The sequence below is a fragment of the Scheffersomyces coipomensis genome, assembly GCF_036884675.1.
Source record: "Scheffersomyces coipomensis strain NRRL Y-17651 chromosome Unknown DFJ63scaffold_3, whole genome shotgun sequence".
NCBI classification, from domain to species: domain Eukaryota; kingdom Fungi; phylum Ascomycota; class Pichiomycetes; order Serinales; family Debaryomycetaceae; genus Scheffersomyces; species Scheffersomyces coipomensis.
This window is the reverse complement of record NW_027042894.1, coordinates 1,066,384-1,086,962: the sequence shown is the minus strand read 5'-3', so window position 1 is coordinate 1,086,962 and position 20,579 is coordinate 1,066,384. Positions and strand designations below refer to the sequence as shown.

The 20,579-nt window shown below is 31.9% G+C and overlaps 12 protein-coding genes across 12 annotated transcripts; 7 read left to right on the top strand and 5 right to left on the bottom strand. All coding sequences in view use genetic code 12, as the record gives it.

Annotated features, from left to right (window-relative positions):
• The first annotated feature begins 452 nt into the window (after positions 1-452).
• Positions 453-1,723, top strand: DED81 (asparagine--tRNA ligase). Its single transcript, XM_064906945.1, has one exon. It carries the CDS (start codon positions 683-685, stop codon positions 1,595-1,597), a length of 915 nt encoding a protein of 304 aa, XP_064762681.1. The 5' UTR covers positions 453-682; the 3' UTR covers positions 1,598-1,723.
• Positions 1,724-1,896: 173 nt separating this feature from the next.
• On the top strand, positions 1,897-3,294 carry ARG4 (argininosuccinate lyase; the record flags this gene model as incomplete). The annotated part of the gene is made up of 1 exon (XM_064908119.1): positions 1,897-3,294. The coding sequence occupies one exon, from the start codon at positions 1,897-1,899 to the stop codon at positions 3,292-3,294; it is 1,398 nt and encodes a 465-aa protein (XP_064762680.1).
• A 40-nt stretch (positions 3,295-3,334) lies between these two features.
• Positions 3,335-4,408, bottom strand: DFJ63DRAFT_114876 (uncharacterized protein). The gene has a single exon (XM_064903252.1). The coding sequence runs from the start codon at positions 4,031-4,033 to the stop codon at positions 3,374-3,376; it is 660 nt and encodes a 219-aa protein (XP_064762679.1). The 5' UTR covers positions 4,034-4,408; the 3' UTR covers positions 3,335-3,373.
• Positions 4,409-4,782: 374 nt separating this feature from the next.
• On the top strand, positions 4,783-6,768 carry DFJ63DRAFT_334888 (uncharacterized protein; the record flags this gene model as incomplete). Its single annotated transcript, XM_064908118.1, has 1 exon — positions 4,783-6,768. One exon carries the CDS (start codon positions 4,783-4,785, stop codon positions 6,766-6,768), a length of 1,986 nt encoding a protein of 661 aa, XP_064762678.1.
• A 90-nt stretch (positions 6,769-6,858) lies between these two features.
• On the top strand, positions 6,859-9,113 carry ENP2 (ribosome biosynthesis protein). Its single transcript, XM_064903253.1, has one exon. It carries the CDS (start codon positions 6,949-6,951, stop codon positions 9,016-9,018), a length of 2,070 nt encoding a protein of 689 aa, XP_064762677.1. The 5' UTR covers positions 6,859-6,948; the 3' UTR covers positions 9,019-9,113.
• A 98-nt stretch (positions 9,114-9,211) lies between these two features.
• On the top strand, positions 9,212-9,799 carry ISY1 (Isy1p; the record flags this gene model as incomplete). The annotated part of the gene is made up of 1 exon (XM_064904612.1): positions 9,212-9,799. A coding segment is annotated over one exon (588 nt), but the record flags the coding sequence as incomplete, so codon positions are not given.
• A 276-nt stretch (positions 9,800-10,075) lies between these two features.
• PNC1 (nicotinamidase) lies at positions 10,076-10,777 on the bottom strand (the record flags this gene model as incomplete). The annotated part of the gene is made up of 1 exon (XM_064904912.1): positions 10,076-10,777. One exon carries the CDS (start codon positions 10,775-10,777, stop codon positions 10,076-10,078), a length of 702 nt encoding a protein of 233 aa, XP_064762675.1.
• A 571-nt stretch (positions 10,778-11,348) lies between these two features.
• DFJ63DRAFT_312667 (cation:proton antiporter) lies at positions 11,349-11,795 on the bottom strand (the record flags this gene model as incomplete). The annotated part of the gene is made up of 1 exon (XM_064906017.1): positions 11,349-11,795. The coding sequence occupies one exon, from the start codon at positions 11,793-11,795 to the stop codon at positions 11,349-11,351; it is 447 nt and encodes a 148-aa protein (XP_064762674.1).
• Positions 11,796-11,942: 147 nt separating this feature from the next.
• On the bottom strand, positions 11,943-12,653 carry DFJ63DRAFT_312666 (Cation/H+ exchanger; the record flags this gene model as incomplete). The annotated part of the gene is made up of 1 exon (XM_064906016.1): positions 11,943-12,653. The coding sequence occupies one exon, from the start codon at positions 12,651-12,653 to the stop codon at positions 11,943-11,945; it is 711 nt and encodes a 236-aa protein (XP_064762673.1).
• Positions 12,654-13,058: 405 nt separating this feature from the next.
• On the bottom strand, positions 13,059-15,975 carry ZCF2 (Zcf2p). The gene has a single exon (XM_064903254.1). It carries the CDS (start codon positions 15,550-15,552, stop codon positions 13,147-13,149), a length of 2,406 nt encoding a protein of 801 aa, XP_064762672.1. The 5' UTR covers positions 15,553-15,975; the 3' UTR covers positions 13,059-13,146.
• On the top strand, positions 15,975-17,287 carry YPT53 (Rab family GTPase). Its single transcript, XM_064903260.1, has one exon. The coding sequence runs from the start codon at positions 16,398-16,400 to the stop codon at positions 17,070-17,072; it is 675 nt and encodes a 224-aa protein (XP_064762671.1). The 5' UTR covers positions 15,975-16,397; the 3' UTR covers positions 17,073-17,287.
• Positions 17,288-17,502: 215 nt separating this feature from the next.
• On the top strand, positions 17,503-20,251 carry DFJ63DRAFT_334882 (uncharacterized protein; the record flags this gene model as incomplete). The annotated part of the gene is made up of 3 exons (XM_064908117.1): positions 17,503-18,217; positions 18,530-18,691; positions 19,119-20,251. 3 exons carry the CDS (start codon positions 17,503-17,505, stop codon positions 20,249-20,251), a joined length of 2,010 nt encoding a protein of 669 aa, XP_064762670.1.
• Between the last annotated feature and the right edge of the window lie 328 nt (positions 20,252-20,579).

Below are 20,579 nucleotides of genomic sequence, written 5' to 3'. Positions count from 1 at the left end.
ATCACAACCATTCCAAACTCCTGCTTATGCTTTATATATACAACCAGAAGCTAAAGTACTTATCTACAAACAATTAGAAGAATCAGAAGAATTTGGTTATAGTGAAATTTCTGCATCCGCTTTAAAAAAAGCTAAGAAAGGTGCTGAAGGTCTTAAGAAGAAAGCTGAAAAGCAAGCCAAATTAGAAGAAGACCAAAAGAAAAAGGAATCTGAAAATGCTGCAAAACTTGCTGAATTAGATTTAATCAAGATTGAAGAAGATTCATCATTACCAAAAGCTCAAAAGATTAAATTAAGAACTATTCAAGAAAACTTAGATACTAGAGTTTCTGTTCAAGGTTGGATCCATCGTTTAAGATTACAAAAAGGAGTTGCCTTTATTACTTTAAGAGATGGTACTGGTTTTGTTCAAGCTGTCTTAGGTGGAGATTTAGCTAAAGCTAGATCAACTCAAGAATTAACTTTAGAATCAACTGTGATCATAAAAGGTGTTATCAACAAACTACCAGAAGGTAAATCAGCTCCAGGTGGAGTTGAATTAAAAGCTGATTATTATGAAATCATTGGTTTAGCCCCAGCTGGTGATGAATCATTTACCAACAAAGTTCAAGAAAACGCTGATCCATCTTTATTATTAGATCAACGTCATTTAGCCTTAAGAGGTGAAACTTTATCTGCCGTCATGAAAGTCCGTGCTACTTTATTAAAATCAATTAGAAGATTTTTCTATGAAGAAGGTCTTTTAGAAGTTACTCCACCATGTATGGTTCAAACTCAAGTTGAAGGTGGTTCTACTTTATTCAAAATGGATTATTATGGTGAAGAAGCTTATTTAACTCAGTCATCTCAATTATACTTAGAAACTTGTTTACCTGCTTTAGGTGATGTTTTCTGTGTTCAAGAATCCTTCAGAGCTGAAAAATCTCATACTAGAAGACATTTATCAGAATATACTCATATTGAAAGTGAATTGGCATTTATAGAATTTGATGATCTTTTATCTCATCTTGAACGTCTTATCACTAAAACCGTTCAATACGTCCTTGAAGATCCAATTGCTGGTCCATTAATCAAACAATTAAACCCAGATTTCCAACCTCCACAAATGCCATTCAAAAGAATGGAATATATTCATGCTTTAGATTGGTTAAACGAACATGGTATTCCAAACGAAGATGGTGAACCATTCAAATTCGGTGATGATATTGCTGAAGCTGCTGAACGTAAAATGACTGATACCATTGGAGTTCCAATTTTATTAATACGTTTCCCAGTTGAAATTAAATCTTTCTATATGCAAAAATGTGCTGATGATCCAAGAGTTACTGAATCAGTTGATGTTTTAATGCCAAACGTTGGTGAAATCACTGGTGGTTCTATGAGAACTTGGGATTATGAAGAATTAATCGCAGGTCTTAAGAGAGAAAAATTAGACTTAGATTCATACTATTGGTTTACTGATCAAAGAAAATATGGTACTTGTCCACATGGTGGTTACGGTTTAGGTACTGAAAGAATCTTAGCTTGGTTATGTGACAGATTTACCGTTAGAGACTGTTCATTATACCCAAGATTCACAGGTAGATGTAAGCCATAATCGATAACAACAAGTTTACCGTTCGTAGATATGATAAAACATTTAGATGTATGTATATAATAATGTAAATTGTTTATATTCTTTTAAACCGCTAATATATACATTTATGAGTCAAAAAATTAATTAGAGAGAACATGGTGCATTAATTCGCCCAATTAGGTAATCTCGATAAAATTTTTTCATTAAGCGCGGTGATGAATCATTTCTTCTCCAAAAATTATAAATTGATGTTGAAATTTCTTTCTGGCCACATTTTTCAAATATTTCACTATAACCAATATAACCAATATCAGTTAACCATGTCCGCCGAAAAACCAGCTGAAAATAGATTATGGGGTGGTAGATTCACCGGAGCCTCAGATCCATTGATGGATTTATATAATGCTTCTTTACCATATGATAAAAAGATGTATCAAGCCGATTTAACTGGTACTAAAGTTTATACTGAAGGTTTGAATAAACTTGGTTTAATTAATTCAGAAGAACTTAAAGAAATCCACAGAGGTTTATTAGAAATCCAAAAGGAATGGGAAACTGACAGCTTTGTGGAAAAGGCTGGTGATGAAGATATTCATACTGCTAATGAAAGAAGATTAGGAGAAATTATTGGTAAACATATTGCAGGTAAAGTTCATACTGGTAGATCCAGAAATGATCAAGTGGCTACCGATATGAGAATATATGTTCGTGAAAATTTAACTCAATTGTTAGCTTTCTTAGCTACTTTTATTGAAACTATCTTGAAGAGAGCTGAAAGTGAAATCGATGTCTTAATGCCAGGTTACACTCATTTACAAAGAGCCCAACCAATCAGATGGTCTCATTGGTTATCTTCATATGCTACATACTTCACTGAAGATTACAACAGATTAAAGCAAGTCTTAGAAAGAGTTAATAAATCCCCATTAGGTGCCGGTGCCTTAGCTGGTCATCCATATGGTATTGATAGAGAATATTTAGCTGAAGGTTTAGGATTCAACTCTGTTATTGGTAACTCTCTTACAGCTGTCAGTGATCGTGATTTCGTGGTTGAAACTTTATTCTGGGCTACTTTATTTATGAATCATATTTCTCGTTTCTCTGAAGATTTAATCATTTATTCAACTGCTGAATTTGGATTTGTGAAATTATCTGATGCTTATTCAACTGGTTCATCATTAATGCCTCAAAAGAAGAATCCAGATTCTTTAGAATTATTAAGAGGTAAATCTGGTCGTGTTTATGGTTCTTTATCAGGTTTCTTAATGTCTATTAAATCTATTCCATCGACTTATAATAAAGATATGCAAGAAGATAAAGAACCACTTTTTGATGCTTTAACTACTGTTGAACATTCTATTTTAATTGCTACCGGTGTTATTTCTACTTTAAATATTAATAAAGAAAGAATGGAAAGTTCTTTAACTATGGATATGTTAGCTACTGATTTAGCTGATTATTTAGTTAGAAAAGGTGTACCTTTCAGAGAAACTCATCATATTTCTGGTGATTGCGTTAGAACTGCTGAAGAGTTAAAATTATCAGGAATTGATAAATTAAGTTTACAACAATTCCAAGAAATTGATGCTAGATTTGGTGATGATGTTAAAGAAGTTTTCAATTTTGAAACTAGTGTTGAAAGAAGAGATGCTACAGGTGGTACTGCAAAATCTGCTGTTTTCAAGCAACTTGCAAACTTAAAAAGTCAATTAAATTAGATTTAAATCGTATAATCGTATAATAACATATATCGTTTTTTTTTATTAATTACCTTTGTTTGAACATTGGAACCTCCTTTTAAGTGAATGTAGAGTTTGTTTGATTGACTTTTTTTTTATTCTTATCTTGTAACGTATTCTCAGACAAGTCCAGCTCTGCTTTGGATACCGTTGCATTTGATACTGATGTAATTAGACTATTATTAGGGGCGATTACCCCCACTTTTAACGTTGTATAAGGATCGATGGAGTTTGTTATTTCCTTAATTCCATAAGTAACATCTGAACTATTGTCGTTACTGGTCATAACTTCACTTGGTTTTATGAATGAATGATTTATATGATTGTGGGGAAGACTGACAAGTGAATCAGATTCCACTAATTTTGTAGTCAGTTTGTGCATTATACTTGAATTCTCACTTAATCTTCTCTGAAATATCACAGAATACTCTGTCACCTTATCCAAGTCTATGAAAGGTTCACCATAGGTGGATCTATTTACCGATAATGGTGAGCCAGGATGTGATTTATTATTTTTGCCTCCTAGACTTATAAATGATTCATTTATGCTTGTGAAACTTTCACTTGAACTTTGAAAACCACCTGTTATCGAATCTGTAGCTGACCAACTATGTAATGGTCTTGAACTAACTTCTTCATGAGTTGGGATCTGACCCTTGACCGGTTCTCTTGATGTTTTATTATAAGCTCCCTCAAGTGTATAACTATAATCTATCATATCTACCAGCGTATGAACTATACAAAGGACAAAGAAAAGAAAACGAAGAATAAACCAGAATAAATCCCTTCATTTCTATACTTATTTATGACATGAATTAGTTGGATTGGAATTACTCATTCTTATCATTACGTGTTTAACAAGCAGTTTTATGCATCGTCATATCCTTAAAATCATAGTAATAATTTCTTTTTTAATGCTTAAATACTTATCGGGGAAGGGGGATATATATCCACATTTTCAAATCAATTTTGTGAATCAATAAAGTAAAATTTAGTTCACGTCTCTAGAGGGTCTTTTTTAGATAAATGAATACCTACTTGACAACCATTGAATTTGAGTTTGAAAGACGTCCGCATTCACTCGCATCATCATGCTTTTGGCTGATCATATAGAGAAGGCTAGATTCAAGGCGTTGTATCTAGATTTATTAATTGAATTCAAATAGAACTAATAGATTTAGACAAACCAAATCAAACCATAATTATCACATGTAAGTTTCATGTTTGTGAAAGATTCAATTTTTAAATGATGAAATTGATTTTATGGATTGATTTTTTGCAACAATCTTTATGGATTTCCAAAAACGGAAATGTACGCTGTATCCTTTTCCACCACACAGCAATTGGTGACTTATCATTTTTACAACACAATTTAAATTTTTACCACATTTCTCCTTGATTTCCACTATTTTATAGTTATACATCACATAATCATATCAATCATATCAGAGCCATCATCAATCAACAATGGAAACCATGATGGGAGAGGTTGAACTTATGGATAAGGATCTGTCGTATGCATCCGTCATTGGAAATCTTAATACTCAACTTCAAAGGTTGTCGACCAATACGATCTATGTTGCTAAGAACATGGAATCTATTGACAATGTCTGTTACCTGGTTTATAGATTACTCAAGTTAGATAAATCATTTGGACCTCATATTGTCGATTCAGAACTTGTTCCCTTTTTAATAAATGCTATTGTGGTGTCGGTTAAAACACAAGAGTTTGAAATTACACTGAAATTATTATGCCATTTAGCTGTCTTATTATTTAAGTATTGTAAGATCCAAAGTTCCAAAGTCAGTGCCATATTCAGAGAACATAAAATCAATATATTGTTCATGTCAAGCCATCTTTCACCAACGGTGAAGGGGATTAAAAAGAGTAATTTATCATATATTGAAGAAATTCTTAATAATTTTGACTACTTTGAATTTGAGAAGATCTACACTATCAGTTGTTTAATCGTTGATACGATATTTACACTTTCTTATGAGTTAGATAAATTATCTATCGAATTAGATATCATGATCACCAATAATAAGGTTGACAATGATAACTTGTTTCTGGTCTTAGTTAAGCTTTTAGAACTCATGGATTGTGAATTTGATAAAGAAATCATGTTGTTACTTCATGAGTATACTCAAGTGTTTAAACATATTACAACCATTGAGAGTAAATTCGTCCCTCAATTAAGTGAATCTAATTTAAAATTGATCAAGATTGTCAAATCTACTACATACGAAACTTTCATCTCAAAGTATCCATCATCAGATTATCTGTTACTTTTTGAAATGGGTAATGAATCTATGAAAGGGGACTTCCTTGATTATGTAAAGTCCAATGATGATACGCAAAAGTTAGAGAAATGTTTCCAATTTGTATTAGAAGTTTTAGATCAAGGTATAAACCAAGACTATTTAATTTGGAATAATGGATCAGATAGTCTCTTGTTCTACTTGAGAGATATCAGTAAAGATCAAGATGATAGATTGAAGTTTTATACCAGTTTCAATAAATTGAATTCAAAAATCTCACTTGGTACTACAGTTCTTTATCTTAATTTTATCATATCTCTTAGTCTTTCAAGTGTGTATGAGAGTATTGATTTTCCAAATATCATTTTAGATTATTTCAAACCTTTGAAACTTCCACCAGTTTCTAAGACCAAGTTAATGTTATCACCAATTAATAATGGATCTTCCAATTCTTATGGTACACTTCAAGTTTGTTTGATTCATAATCTTAAAATGACACTTTGGATTCTCGAAGATGAGATAAAATCACTTGCCTCTATCAACCAGTATACTCCTGGTACTGCAAGATATAGTGTCATTTTCAAATTAATTGAATTATCATTCCCATCTTTGATTTCAGCTTTGATATTTGCTGAAAGAGATAATGAAAATGATGTTATGAATCAAATAATTCGTAATTTGGTTAAAAGTGTATTTGAAATGATAGTCAATATCGAGATTAAAGAAATTGGTAATTCATTAGTTTGGGTTTCTTTAATCAACTTTGCAAATGATGTCTGCTACTCAGATCTTAGATACGTATCCATGTTTTATGATATGTTAGGATACCTTGATTCACGAAGTCTGTCTAAAATTTATGATCCATTAGTTCGCAGTGGTTTACAGTTCTTTTATTCAACGTTCTGTCCTAATAATAAGTCAACATTTGAAACATGGATTGAATATAAATTGGGAGACAACATTAGTGATGATGAACTTGACTTGGAGATATTTCTTCATGATTATGATTACTTATATCATAATAATTATGAAGATCAGAAACAGAATAGCATGATAGATCTGTCCAACACTGAATCTTCTGTGATCAACTCTGATAATTTCACTTTGGGAGCTAATGCCACAAAGCAGAATTATGCCACCAACTCAGCTAGACAACAAAGCATCCATGTTGATCAATTTGGAAAGATTTAGTTGTATATTTAATTTGCAGCATTGTTAAATATTTTTTGATATTTTCACGTGATTGATTTTTTCGATTTTTTATTTTTGTAAAATAGACCATCCCTCATCTCTATCAAAAAAAAAATATTTAGATTTTATTTCAAGCAAAGACTATAAGGTTAAATCAGTTGTAGAATAGTTCAAACGAAGATGGTATTGAAGTCAACTACCGCTGGGAACGTGTCGATCTATCAGGTATCGGGTACCAATGTGTCTCGTTCATTGCCTGATTGGATAGCGAAGAAAAGAAAGAAGGCATTAAAGAATGATTTAGAATATCAAAATAGAATTGAATTAGTTCAAGATTTTGAATTCAGTGAAGCTTCTAATAAAATAAAAGTAACTCCAGATGGTCAGTTCGCTATGGCTACTGGTACTTATAAACCACAAATTCATGTTTATGATTTTGCCAATTTATCCTTAAAATTCGATAGACATACTGATTGTGAGAATATTGATTTTGTAATCATGTCTGATGATTGGACTAAGTCTGTTCATTTACAAAACGATAGATCTATAGAATTCCAAACTAAGGGTGGTATTCATTATAGAAGTAGAATACCCAAGTTTGGTAGATCTTTAGCTTATAATTCAGTGTCATGTGATTTAATAGTTGGTGCTGCTGGAAATGAATTATACAGATTAAACTTAGATCAAGGTCGTTTTTTAAATCCATTTGTGCTAGAAACTAATCAAGGTGTCAATTCAGTTTGTATAAATTCAGTTCATGGATTAACTGCTGCAGGTTTAGAAGATGGTACGGTTGAATTCTGGGATCCAAGAAGTAGACAAAGAGCTGCTAAATTAGATGTTAGAAGTCAAATTAATGAATCAATTCAAATCACTGCCACCGCTTTCAGAAATGATGGTCTTAACTTTGCATGTGGTACTTCAAATGGTAAGAGTTTAATATATGATTTAAGAGCTTCAGAACCATCTTTAGTGAAAGATCAAGGTTATGGATTTGAAATTAAGAAAATCATCTGGATTGATGAAAATGAATCAGATTCCAATAAAATTTTAACCTCAGATAAAAGAATTGCTAAGATTTGGGATAGAAATACCGGTAAGCCTTTTGCATCAATGGAACCAAGTGTGGATATAAATGATGTTGAATATATTAAAGGTTCAGGAATGTTCTTCATGGCAAATGAAGGAATACCAATGCATACATATTATATTCCAAACTTGGGTCCTGCTCCAAGATGGTGTTCATTCCTTGATAATGTTACAGAAGAACTTGAAGAAAAACCATCTGATTCAGTTTATTCTAATTATAGATTCATTACTAGAGATGATGTGGTTAAGTTAAATTTAACCCATTTAATTGGATCAAAGGTATTACGTTCATATATGCATGGTTTCTTTATTGATACTGAGTTATTTGAAAAGGTTAATTTGATTGCTAATCCTAATTCATACAGAGATCAAAGAGAAAGAGAAATCAGAAAGAAACTTGAAAAGGAAAGAGAATCAAGAATCAGATCTACTGGTACTATTACTAATACCAAAGTTAAAATCAATAAAGATTTGGCTAATAAATTACAAGATAAAGAAGGTGCTGATACTGCTGAAAGTGTGGTTAATGATGATCGTTTCAAAGAATTATTTGAAAATCCAGATTTCGCCATTGATGAGCAATCTCATGAATATAAACAACTTAATCCTGTTAAATCTACTAAAGATATCACCACAGGCAGATCTCGTGCATTAACTGCCGCTGAAGAATCTGAAGAAGAAAGATTAAATGGTGTCGACAGTGATGATGTGGTGTCAGAAAGTGAATCTGAATCCGAAGAGGAAGAAGAAGAAGATGAAGAAGCTAAAGAAGAAAAGAGAAAGAGAGTTCAAAAGGAAATGGAAAAATTACGTCGTAAGAAACAAGAACAAGAAGATGCAAAGAAATTCATGAATGAAATGAAAGTTTTATCATCAGATGGTCCACAACAAAAAGCTGTGGAATCATTTGCATCCCAAGTTAAAAAGAATAACAGAGTCGAAAAGGGTAATAGAAGATCAAATGATACCGTTTTACGTCGTCATGCTAAGGGTGAAGCTGAATTAACCTTTGTCCCTAAGAAGAAAGAAAAACGTAGAGTTAATTTCAAGTCTAATGACAACGATGATGACGATTCTGAAAAGGATAATAATAAAGGAAGAACCAAGCAAAGATTCGAAGGACGTAGAATTGCTTCTAGAAACCAATTCCGTGGTATGTAAGTGTATTATATATAGCATTAAATGAATTATGTAAAAATATCAAATCTTTAAACTGTAGCCTCCTGTAGTGGGGGAGAGCCAACCTCTCTCTATTTTTTTTTAGTGAGTGAGAAATGGTAGATGCTCTGCTACAATTTTTTTAACTGCAATAAACAGAGTTAAACAGAAATCAACTATTGAAGAACCACACATGTCTCGTAATAAAGAGAAGGCGCAATCAGCCTTGAATAGATTTCAGGCGTACAAGAACAAAGAGGCAGGAATCCTAGAGTCCAATCCCAACTTACGTCCTAAATATGTTCAATCTGTGACTTCATTACCTCAAGCTGAGAAATGGCGATCTACTGTCATATCAGAAATATCCGTCAAATTAACTAGAATACAAGATGTATCTATCAATGATTACCAGATACGAGATATTAATGATGATTTAAATAGTTTATTCAAAGAGAAAAGAGCTTGGGAGTATCATATAAAGTCATTAGGAGGAAATGATTATATCAATTTTGGAAAGAATATGAACCAAGCAGGTATAACAGACTCATCAGGATTACAAGTAAAAGGATATCGATACTTTGGTAGAGCCAAAGAACTTCCTGATGTGAAACAAGCGTTGGAAGCTCAGAAAAAGATACGAAATGACAAAACCAGTGCTAGAAAAGCTCAAGATGAAGAAGTTAAAGCTATGAAATCAAGATTGGACAGGATTGATTTATCATATTATGGATGGTACGATGAGATTAATACAACTACTCATAAGAAAGTATCAGAAGAAGAGATATCATTAATAAATCAAATAGCCAAAAATCTTGGAGAAGATTTCCAAGTTCAAGTTGAAGATACCAATCCTCAATCTACATATGATCCATTATTAGATTTCGAATCAAAACAAGGGGCATTCATTCTTAAGACATTACAAAAACAAGCCAGGACTAACCAGAATCCCGACGAGACTATATACGATTTTGAATCTGAAGTTCCAAATAATGACCAAGTATCAAAATGGATACTTGATAAAAGGAAAAAAGACTTACTTGCAAGACTTGGACTTGATAAATCAGAAAATGCTTGAAAAGGAATCATCAGTGATGATTTCAATTCCATTGGCTTTATAAATAGCATCAGTTTCAGCTTCCTTATCAGGATAAACACTCTTTGAGTAATTCTTTAAAACATAAGTTTTAAATCCATTCTTAGCTGAATCAATAGCGGAATTAACTACACAGAAATCATAAGCTAATCCCACGAATATAACATCTGTTATACCATGTTCCTTTAAGAATTCCGTCATTTCAGTTTTATGTATCCCCCAAGTATCTTGAAAGCAAGAATAATATTCCCTATCAGTTAAATACCCCTTTTTAACTATAGCTTTAGGGATATTTGGAGCTATCAGATTGAAATTTCCGAGAAACAGAGCATCAAGACATGCCCCTGAAGATTCTTGAACACAATGATCGGGCCAGACGAATTGTTTTTGAATTTTAATTTGATTAGTATTAGTATCGATTTCACCTAATGGATGAGTGAATTCAAGTTCTGAAAATGGTGGAACCTGATGTTGAGAAGCAAATGACGTATGATCTTTGGGATGCCAATCTTGAGTAGCCACAATGGCACTCCAATGGTATTTTCTATTACTTATTAGTTCATTAATTAATGGTATAACGTCTCTACCATTAGCTATAGCCAATGAACCTTGTGAAGGTAAGAAATCTTCTTGTAAATCAATAACTGCGAGAGCAACTTTCTTAGTCATTATAGATATGGATCTAATGCATAATATTAATGTAATATAAGCCAAGTAGTCAAATATGTAGATCTTTTATAGATGAATGATTGAATGTCAAAACTGGTGATTATAATTCAGTGATAATTATTTTTTTTATCATCTTTATTTTTTTCTGGTTTGAGAGATTGCGCTCGCGGAATTGCAGGATCCCATAGTTAAAGAAATTACGATTAACTTTCATATATTAAACCTTATTAATTTACGGGTATTAACTATATCTAGTCCTCTTGTTAGCTTATATACTTTGAGCCGCAGAGATCTTAACAGTGATTCTTGAATTGATGTGCTTGATAAACGGAATCACATTATACTTCAATCATAAATTGTATTATTTCCAGTTTCTAAGTAAGTTGTATTGGCCACAAGGTCATAAAGTTCTTGTATTTCATTAATAGTTGAAGTTTTGTTGAGGATTGGTAGCAATTGATCACTTCCTAGTCTTGTATTAAAATTTGGATTAAGAGCTTCAACCATATCTTTAACCATATCAGAAGTTGGAGTAATAGCAGTAGCATTGTGTTGACCAGCATAAAGGAATTTATAAAATAAAAATATTATATAAAACAAATTTAGTGATTTTATACTTCGATAATCCATCAACACTATATTGTGATAAAGTTTTTGGATGAGTTTGATCCACATTCATAAGTGAAGTAGATAAATCATCATCCTCGCTTGCTTTTTGATGAATAGGAGTTCCATCCCATTTGATTTCACCTTTAATGAATTTATCTCTCTTTTCACGATATGAAATCGGATATACCAATAATGTTAATGGAGTAGTAGCAAATGTAGTAACAACAGCCATGACAATAAACATGGAAAATACCTTTTGAGAAATAATTCCCGCATTTAAACCAGTGGTTAAAACAACAATCTCAACAATACCCTTACATGACATTAATACCCCTACTGCTAATGATTCTCTCCATAATAACTTATTAAACTTAGCAGCGATGAAACCACCGAATATTTTACCTGTCATGGCTAAAAGGATGATTCCAATAGTATAAGCCCAATCTATTCCACGGTCTAATAAACCTAAATTGACATTCAAACCCGCAATAGCGAAATAAAGAGGAATTAAAACAATATGCACTAAATCTTCTAATTTCTCCGTGATTCTAATCACTTATCCATTATCTCTTGGTATAATAACCCCAGCCATGAAGGCTCCAGAAATAGGATGAACTCCAATGATATCGGTATAGAAAGCTGATACAAATACTAATACTAAAATTATCATCATCAGAGTTTGAGATGGTTCACCGGTCGATAAGTCATTAGTGTATCTCTTTAACACATATGTTAAGGTCAACCTGATAGGATAACATAATACTAAGAACCATCCTAAGGTTAATAATAAGATATACACAGTATTAACCCCATCTGAAGCATTAGCTAAAATGTCAACTAATGCTAATAAGATCCATCCCGTTAAATCATTCATGATACCAGCAGCCAATACGATAGTACCGACTCTATCCCCAATCAAATTAAGTTCAGTTAAGATACGTGCCAAAACTGGAAGAGCAGTGATACCCATGGCAACAGCAATGAAAACCATATAGGTAGTGAATTTGATAGGTGTGGTTTCAGGAACATCTTCCACATAGGTTTTATAAATCCCCTTAGCAATACCACAACCTAATGCAAATGGAATTGCCATAATGATTAAACCAACTGTTAAAGATACTTTCAAATTACGTTTTATGAATGTGATATCAACTTCTAAACCAATAATGAATAAGAAAAGAATGATACCGATATTAGCAAATAAGGTAAGACCTGGAATAGAAGCAGCAAGGAAACAATTATTGGTAAAGTTTGGAATGTGACCCATGACAGAAGGTCCTAACAATACCCCAGTTATAACCTCTGCAATAACTCGAGGTTGCTGCAATTTCTTTAAAGGATAATTAACAATATGACATAGTCAGATAATGAATATAGCTGGGAAAAGAAAGATGGTATAAGGAGCACTGGCTGAATAAACCAAAGGATTATTACCAGCGATCACCCCAGCAATCTAACTAGTGGTGACAGCCATGTTGGTATATAATTCAACGGTATAGACAAGTTTGATGAACCGTGGTTTGAATCAAAATAAACCTCTTTCTTCTGGTTCCTCCTCCTCCGCATAGAAATATTTTATCGTCTCCCAAGAAAAAAATATTTTTATCAGATCTAAATTTGAGATCACAATGCAGAGATCAGGGCACAGCATTTACATTGTAATTACAAAGTTATAATTAGCATATAATTAATTATGTATATTCTGTATACGTTTTCTATATATAAGACCCCAACTAAAATCCTACTACCTTAATCCTCAGCTAACCTGCTAACCCTAAATTATCGACTTCAAAATAGTCCTGTAATGCTTTATCAATCCAATCACATCCTGTATCTGATACAGGTGATAATTGACCCGTATAATTCATCGGATCAAATTGAGTTTCAAAACTATTTTGAAAGAAACTACTATATTCAAGAATACTACCCTTTCTATCTGCTATGACACCGTCTGAGTCTGGTGCTACCAGGGTCAATTCAGATGAATTAGTAAGTGATAAATCTCCCTTGGGAAAGCTTTCAGGTGAAAATGATGATACACTGCTTTTTATCAGTCCATCACTAGGGATGGCTGCACCAACCACTTCTTCGATCTTTTGTTTGGCGGTAACATGTCTGACTGGTGGTGATGGTTTTATTAATTCTTGCTCAATCTTGATTTCAATATGAGGTAAGTTTTCCTTTAATTTTGAATATAATTCAGGTCTGATACTAACTAATGATTCTCTAATATGTCTAGCCAACTTTCCTGAAAGAATCCAATGATTTGAGATAGGATAAATTGCTGATAATGATAACGTAATATATTCCGAATATGTATCAAGATCTTGGGAAGTTAAATGTTTCTTTAATGTTTCTTCATTTCCTTTTAAACTATTCTCCACCCAAATATAAGCACTGATGAAAACCAAAGCAGCCAATGCTAATGCACAAGCAAATAAAGGAGTTCTTTCAAGTACTTTTGTAGCATCAGTATCTATAAGAGCTTGGACGATTGAAATGGCAGCTTCAATTGTCTTTCTAGTTTCTATAACTGCTCTAGAATCAAGTTCAGATTGAGTGGGTGTATTGCCTCCTTCTTCATCTGATGTATCACCTTCACATTTTGGATTTTGAGGTGAATTGATTTTCCAAAGGAATGAGAATGGACGATGAACGAAAATCTTAGCATAATTGAATAACAAAATAGCTTGATGAACACCTTCATTGATTTTACCACTCAGTGAAACAAGAGATGGAGCATTAAACATTTTTGGATTTTCTAGCTTCATAGCGAAATTAGATACCGATGCTTTTAATCTAGTTAAGGTTGCCTCGACAGGTAATTTATCAAGTACTTCAATATTTAACTTAACTGCTTCTGTAACAAGTTTAGTAGCTTCCGCTCTACTTTTATAATCAAATGATTCTCTATCAGGGATATTAGGATAATTGATATTTGTTGAAAGAGCATCCATCTTAGTAACTGTACGACCATCAGCGGATCCGATAATAACATCAAAGAAATGTAATTCCCAAAAACATCTACGAGCATTATCCGCAATACTTAAACCTGATAAGGCACCTAATCTTGACGATTGTAAAATTGGTAATCTTGATTTATCTGATATAGGGGAATCAAGTTGGAATTGAGGGGTGGATTCTGGTTTATCTATATTATCCACTTCTAATTTTCGTAATAGTATGACACATAAATGTCTTATGGTTTTACTTAATTTATGAAGGGATGAAATATGAGCTATGATGGAGATTAAAATAAGGGATTGGATGGAGATTATATCATTGAATCCATTATCGTTGACCACTTTTATACATTGAGAGATTCTATCTGAGATTAAATCGATATTCTTGGAAAATATAGTCTTGGTATAACCATCAGTTACCACTTTCATGATTGGGATTAATTCAAATTGGATAGATGAATCATTTATATATTGATGAATTTCATTTTTAGGTGGTAATAAAGGATGAGACCAATGGAATTTTTCATAATATTTCTTTATGACATCTTCCGCATCAATCGAAGATAAATCCATAAAATTACTTTGAGTATGAATCTTTAATGTGCTTACAAGTTCTTCTATACTTTCTGGTTGTTGTTTGATTTCTTCTTTGTTGGCAAATATACAATCAAGATCATCAATATTATGATCTAACTTTATCTTTTTCCTTAATTTATTGATTAATTGTTTTTCTTGAAGTGATAAAGGACCTGAATGTCTATTTTTAAATAAATTAACTGCCATCTTAGCTTGACAATCTGATCCATTACATCTACTGGTTTCCTTAGCACAAGGTAATTGAAATAATTGATCTAAAGTTTCTTGATCTTCATCAGATATGGCTCTTTTATTTTCTCTTACATGACTTTCTTTCTTTTGAATCAAATGAAGGTCTTTAACATTTTTCATGAATGGGAAATCTTCAATATCAACTGAGTTAATCGGTGGACCTTCAGTGATAACTATTTGAGCTTTCTTAGAAACCCCTTTTTTACGAGATCCTCCTCTATGACTCTCCACATAAATACAATCCCTATTTGATTTTGAACACCTACCACAGATAGGTTCAACACTATCACATTTGAAATGTCTTTTTCGACATTCCAAACACGCCCTACTGGCATGTTTTCTATTTGATTTGCTGGTTTGTGATTCAATATCCATGTTGAAAGTGTATGCGACAGTCTATGATTGATATGTGGGTGTGTGTATATATGGACTACACTTCTCCTCGAAAATTTAAGGTTAAGATATGATATAATGGTTTATAAGTCCAATTAAATATAATTAAACCACATTCATCCGATATGATAAATGACAAATAAACAAATGATCTATAAAGATGAAGTTAAGAAATAAAATTGTTTTTGATGCCATTTGATAAATTGTGTTTAATCAAAAATTTGGATGGGGGGATATTTTTTGAACTTTATATATGACGGGGTTTGATTTTAAGTTGGTCACGTGGAAGCGTCCAAACCCCGTTACTTTTTTCATTTCTTTTTTTATTTCTATTATTAAAAGCAGCCGTATCTATACGAAATGCAATGATGATGTAAGTATGAAGTATAATAGATAATTAGTTTTATTTGCTCATAGTTTAACTCCTTCACATACGTGATTATTTATAATCATGTATGTATTAGTGACTAGTCATAGTCTAGACAAATGTTATTATTTAGTATTGAGTCACCATTTGAAGGCAATAAATATAATTCGCTTATAGTCAATTTACAGCTTATTTCCATAAATTACTTTCTAGCTAATCATAAATTAGTAATATATACTTACTACGTAATACCATACATAATAGTATGCTACTATGCTTATCTCCCTTTGTCTTTCCTAATTTTTGCAGTTAATAATTCCGTGGGAAGTGACATCCGCTTGTATACAGGAAAATCTCGTTAATTAATAACTCAAGAAAATAAGGATGATGATGAAATGTAATTAACAACATAGATTGATAAGATTATAATATTAAAGTTTGAAAGTAAGAGTCTAATACCATGGCTGAAGACTTACCCAATCTAAAACTAGTGATATTGGGTGAATCATCAGTGGGGAAGACTGCATTGGTTCATAGATTTATAACCAATAAATTCGATAGTCAAACCACAAATACCATTGGGGCTGCCTTTATCACCAAAACTTACCATTCACAAAAGGATCCTCAAAGACGACTAAAATTGGAGATATGGGATACTGCTGGTCAGGAAAGATATCGCTCATTGACTCCTATGTACTATAGAAACGCTAAAGTTGCCTTGGTTTGTTTTGATTTAAGTAATTTTGACGATACTTTTAAAACGGCAAAATTTTGGATTGATCAATTACAATTGAATAGTTCAAGTAATGCGGAAGATGTAATAAACATACGGTTGATTGGTAATAAATTCGATTTAATAGAATCTTCTACAGAAGTTGATACAGTTGAAATTCAAAAGAAAATAGATGAATTCATAATATCTTTCAATACGCATAATAATACAAATATTCGTTATAATCATACAAGTGCAAAGACTGGTTCTGGTATCCAAGAGTTATTTGATGAAATCATAGATGATATAGAGGATGATTTCTTTACAGAATTTCAAAATAGAACTACTAGTACTACAGAAGGTCAAATTGGATCCATTCTTGATGCTAGAATGAATGGTGCTCCATCTTCAACTTGTTGTTAAGTATCTATCCTTAAAGTGTTTTACTAGCTCAATGTTATCTATATCGTATAACAGGAGGCTGAATTCAATTTCAGTGAATGGCATAGGGATTATATTGAAGCTTCCGTTGTATTCAATCAATTTGTTACGGTACGATAAACATTTTATCGAAAGCTGGTCGATATGCCAATTCCATTCTATGTGAATGTATTTCCAACAACCGTATGCCTTGTGGTGGTCGAACTTTAAGGATATTCTTAAATGTATTGTTGTCTCACTAAATGATCAGCCGCATCTTAAGCCCTTGCTACCAAAAAGTTGAAGTTTTCGCAACGCATAACTGCGAAAATTGTATGCTTAAATTTGATTTAAAAGAACCAAATTATAGACTATAATAAATATCAATTATCCCTCTTCTGTATATTTCTTTTAAGTTAATATAAGTATCATAATGATTGAAGGACCTATATTCTCTACAAATAGCCTTTTGGCTCAAAATGCTGCTGAATTCCCAGTCCAAGATCCTACTAGAACTAATAATGATCCGTTACCTGATAAACTTAATGAAATTTCAAATATCATATTACTTGTTGACACCACAATCAATGATAATAAAGAGAATGTAATCTTTCCAGACATTCCAACTAAGGGAGATATTTTACATCATAATTTAGTAGGAGTAAATTATGAACAATCACTGCAATACTTATTTGATAATGCTCACAAATTCTCTGACTCATCAAACCCTTTAACTGTTACCCTTCAATTCAAATTAGGTCTTGAAGATAATGGTACTTCAATGACTGATTTATTATTAAAATCAAACCACTTAAATCAATTAGGATGTTTCAAATTTAAAATCTATATCTTCAAAATAGTTCCCCATCAGAAGCCTGACCCTTTCAAGATGCCTCCATTACATTATTTCAAAAATTTAAAGTGTATTGGATTCAGATTTGACACTGATATTATTATGAATACCGATATTGAATTGTATCATATATTCGAGAAGGAAAGAGATTATTTCTATAAAACAGTTAATCATCATATTCCAATTACAATTGAGTGGTTAACTGAAGATCTTGAAGAATTACATTTAGGTCTTAAAATAAGATTACCTAAAAAGGATGCTATCAATCTCCGGTTCCCAAAGTTGACTACACTTGGTGTAGAATGTTATGATACCATTACTCTGCATAACTTTGTTTTTTTTATACTCAATCATAAAGACGTAATCAAAACATTGACTATAAGAGGTTTTCTTGAAACTTTTAAGCGTTTTCCTAGGATGAAAGTATTAGATACTATTATTTTAATTGACTTTGGGATCATGAGACCATATTTATTCCAACAGATATCTTCGGTTAAGAATGTCTATTTGCATGGTTTAAATTTTAGCGAATTCGACTTTAAGAAGCAAGTAATAAAAAATAAAAAATTGTCAGTGTTCCATTACCTGGTTCTATCCAATATGAAAGAAAATCTTTTAAAAGAGTTTCTTGAATGTATGTCATCAAATGGAATTAAGACAGTCGAAATGCCACTTGCTTCGTACGATCAGTCGATATTGAGATGGAGACCTCCAGATTTTCCAGACGATCCAGTAGATTTTGAATTCGAATACGATTTTGAAGAATCGAGTTCATAAATTATTTTATTCTTATAATTACCTCAAAACAAAATAAATTAATCTCAGATTATGTATGGCTTGTATTCTCCAATTGTTTTATATACATACAATACTATACAATTTATTATATTCATTAAAGATTGTCCACTGAATATCATCTATAATGCCATGATTTAGTGTTATTTGTAGATATTTATAGATATTAGTTAAAATTAATCAATTTTATTTCGTATGCTAAGAAATAGACTTTTAAATTTGAAGTTGCAAAAACTCAGATTTGATGTTAGTCTCTTCTGCTTAAATTTTAGGAGTTGTAGTCTTATAATTTGGGTATAAAAGCACCAATTTTTTCATCTTTTGTAGGCATTTTGGTTTGACTTCTATATCCAGAGTTGTTATGATCGAGGGAGCAATATTCTCTAGAAATATACATCTAGAAAGATGTGCTAAAGAATACTCAATACAAAACCCGTTGAAGGTCAATAATGATCCATTACCTGATAAATTTAATGAAATCTCAGATATTGTGTTGCTTGTTGACACTACAATCAATGATAATAAAGAAAATTTAATCTTTCCAGACATTCCAACTGAAGGAGATATCTTATACCACAACGCAGAAGGAGTAAATTATGAACAATCACTGCAGTACTTATTTGATAATGTTCACAAATTCTCTAATTCTTCTAAGCCATTGACAGTTACTCTTCAATTCAAATTAGGTCTTGAAGATGATGGTACTTCAATGGATGATTTATTATTAAAAGCAAACTTCTTGAATCAATTAGGATGTTTCAAATTCAAAATTTATATCTTCAAAATAGTACCATATCAGAAAGATGATCCTTTCAAGATGCCTCCATTACGTTATTTCAAAAATTTGAACTGTATTGGTTTCAGATTTGATACTGATATAATTGTGAATAGTATTGATTGTTCTGATATTACTGAAAAGGAGGAAGAGATATATTATTATAAAAATGCCAATCACCACATACCGATTATGATCGGATGGTTGTCTGAAGATCTTGAAGAATTACATTTAGGTCATAAAGTGAGATTACCCCAAAAGAAGTTTACAGATCTTCGATTTCCAAAATTGTCATCTCTTGGAGTTGAATGTTATGATGCGATTACAAAGCATAACTTTAATTTTTTTATATTAAATCATAAGGATGTTATAAAGAAGTTGATGCTAAGAGACGTCGATTTCTGGATGTTTTCTGAATTGAAATTATTAGAAGAGGTTACGTTTGTTGGTTACAGTATCATGTTTTCTTGGAATATTAGACGACTTACTTCAATTAAAAATATTTATTGGTATGGAATTTTTAACATTTTTGGTAGTTTTGAAGGAAATTTAGATTGCAGCAATGTATTTCATTTTCTGATTTTCCCACAACCAATAATGAATAAAACTGAAGAAGCTGTATGTCTTGAAGCGATTGCATCAAATGGTACTCGAAGTATTCAAATTCCATTTCGTTCGCATCATGCTTGGGTTTTGGGATGGTCTCCTTTGAATCTTCCTTCTACACCAGTGGACTTTCAATTCAGATACGACTTTTGAAATCAGTAAAAAAGATATTATCCGTAAGTAGAAAAAGTTGTTGATTGGCTCAATACTATAGTTATTTCTAAATAATGTATGGTTGCTTTCGATTATGAGATTATGGACAAGTAACGATTTCCATGTAGCTTTGGGAGAACTGGAATGCGTAGTCCATATATTCGAATGGTATTGAAATTGATTCTTCGTGGATTACAGGGTAAAACAATCTGTTTAGAATTCAAAGACGTATTTGAAAGAAACATGATGGTTATCATAATTCAGACGTTAATCATAGCTTGCATTCCTCCAATTCTTTTATATACATTCAATATTACACATCTTATTA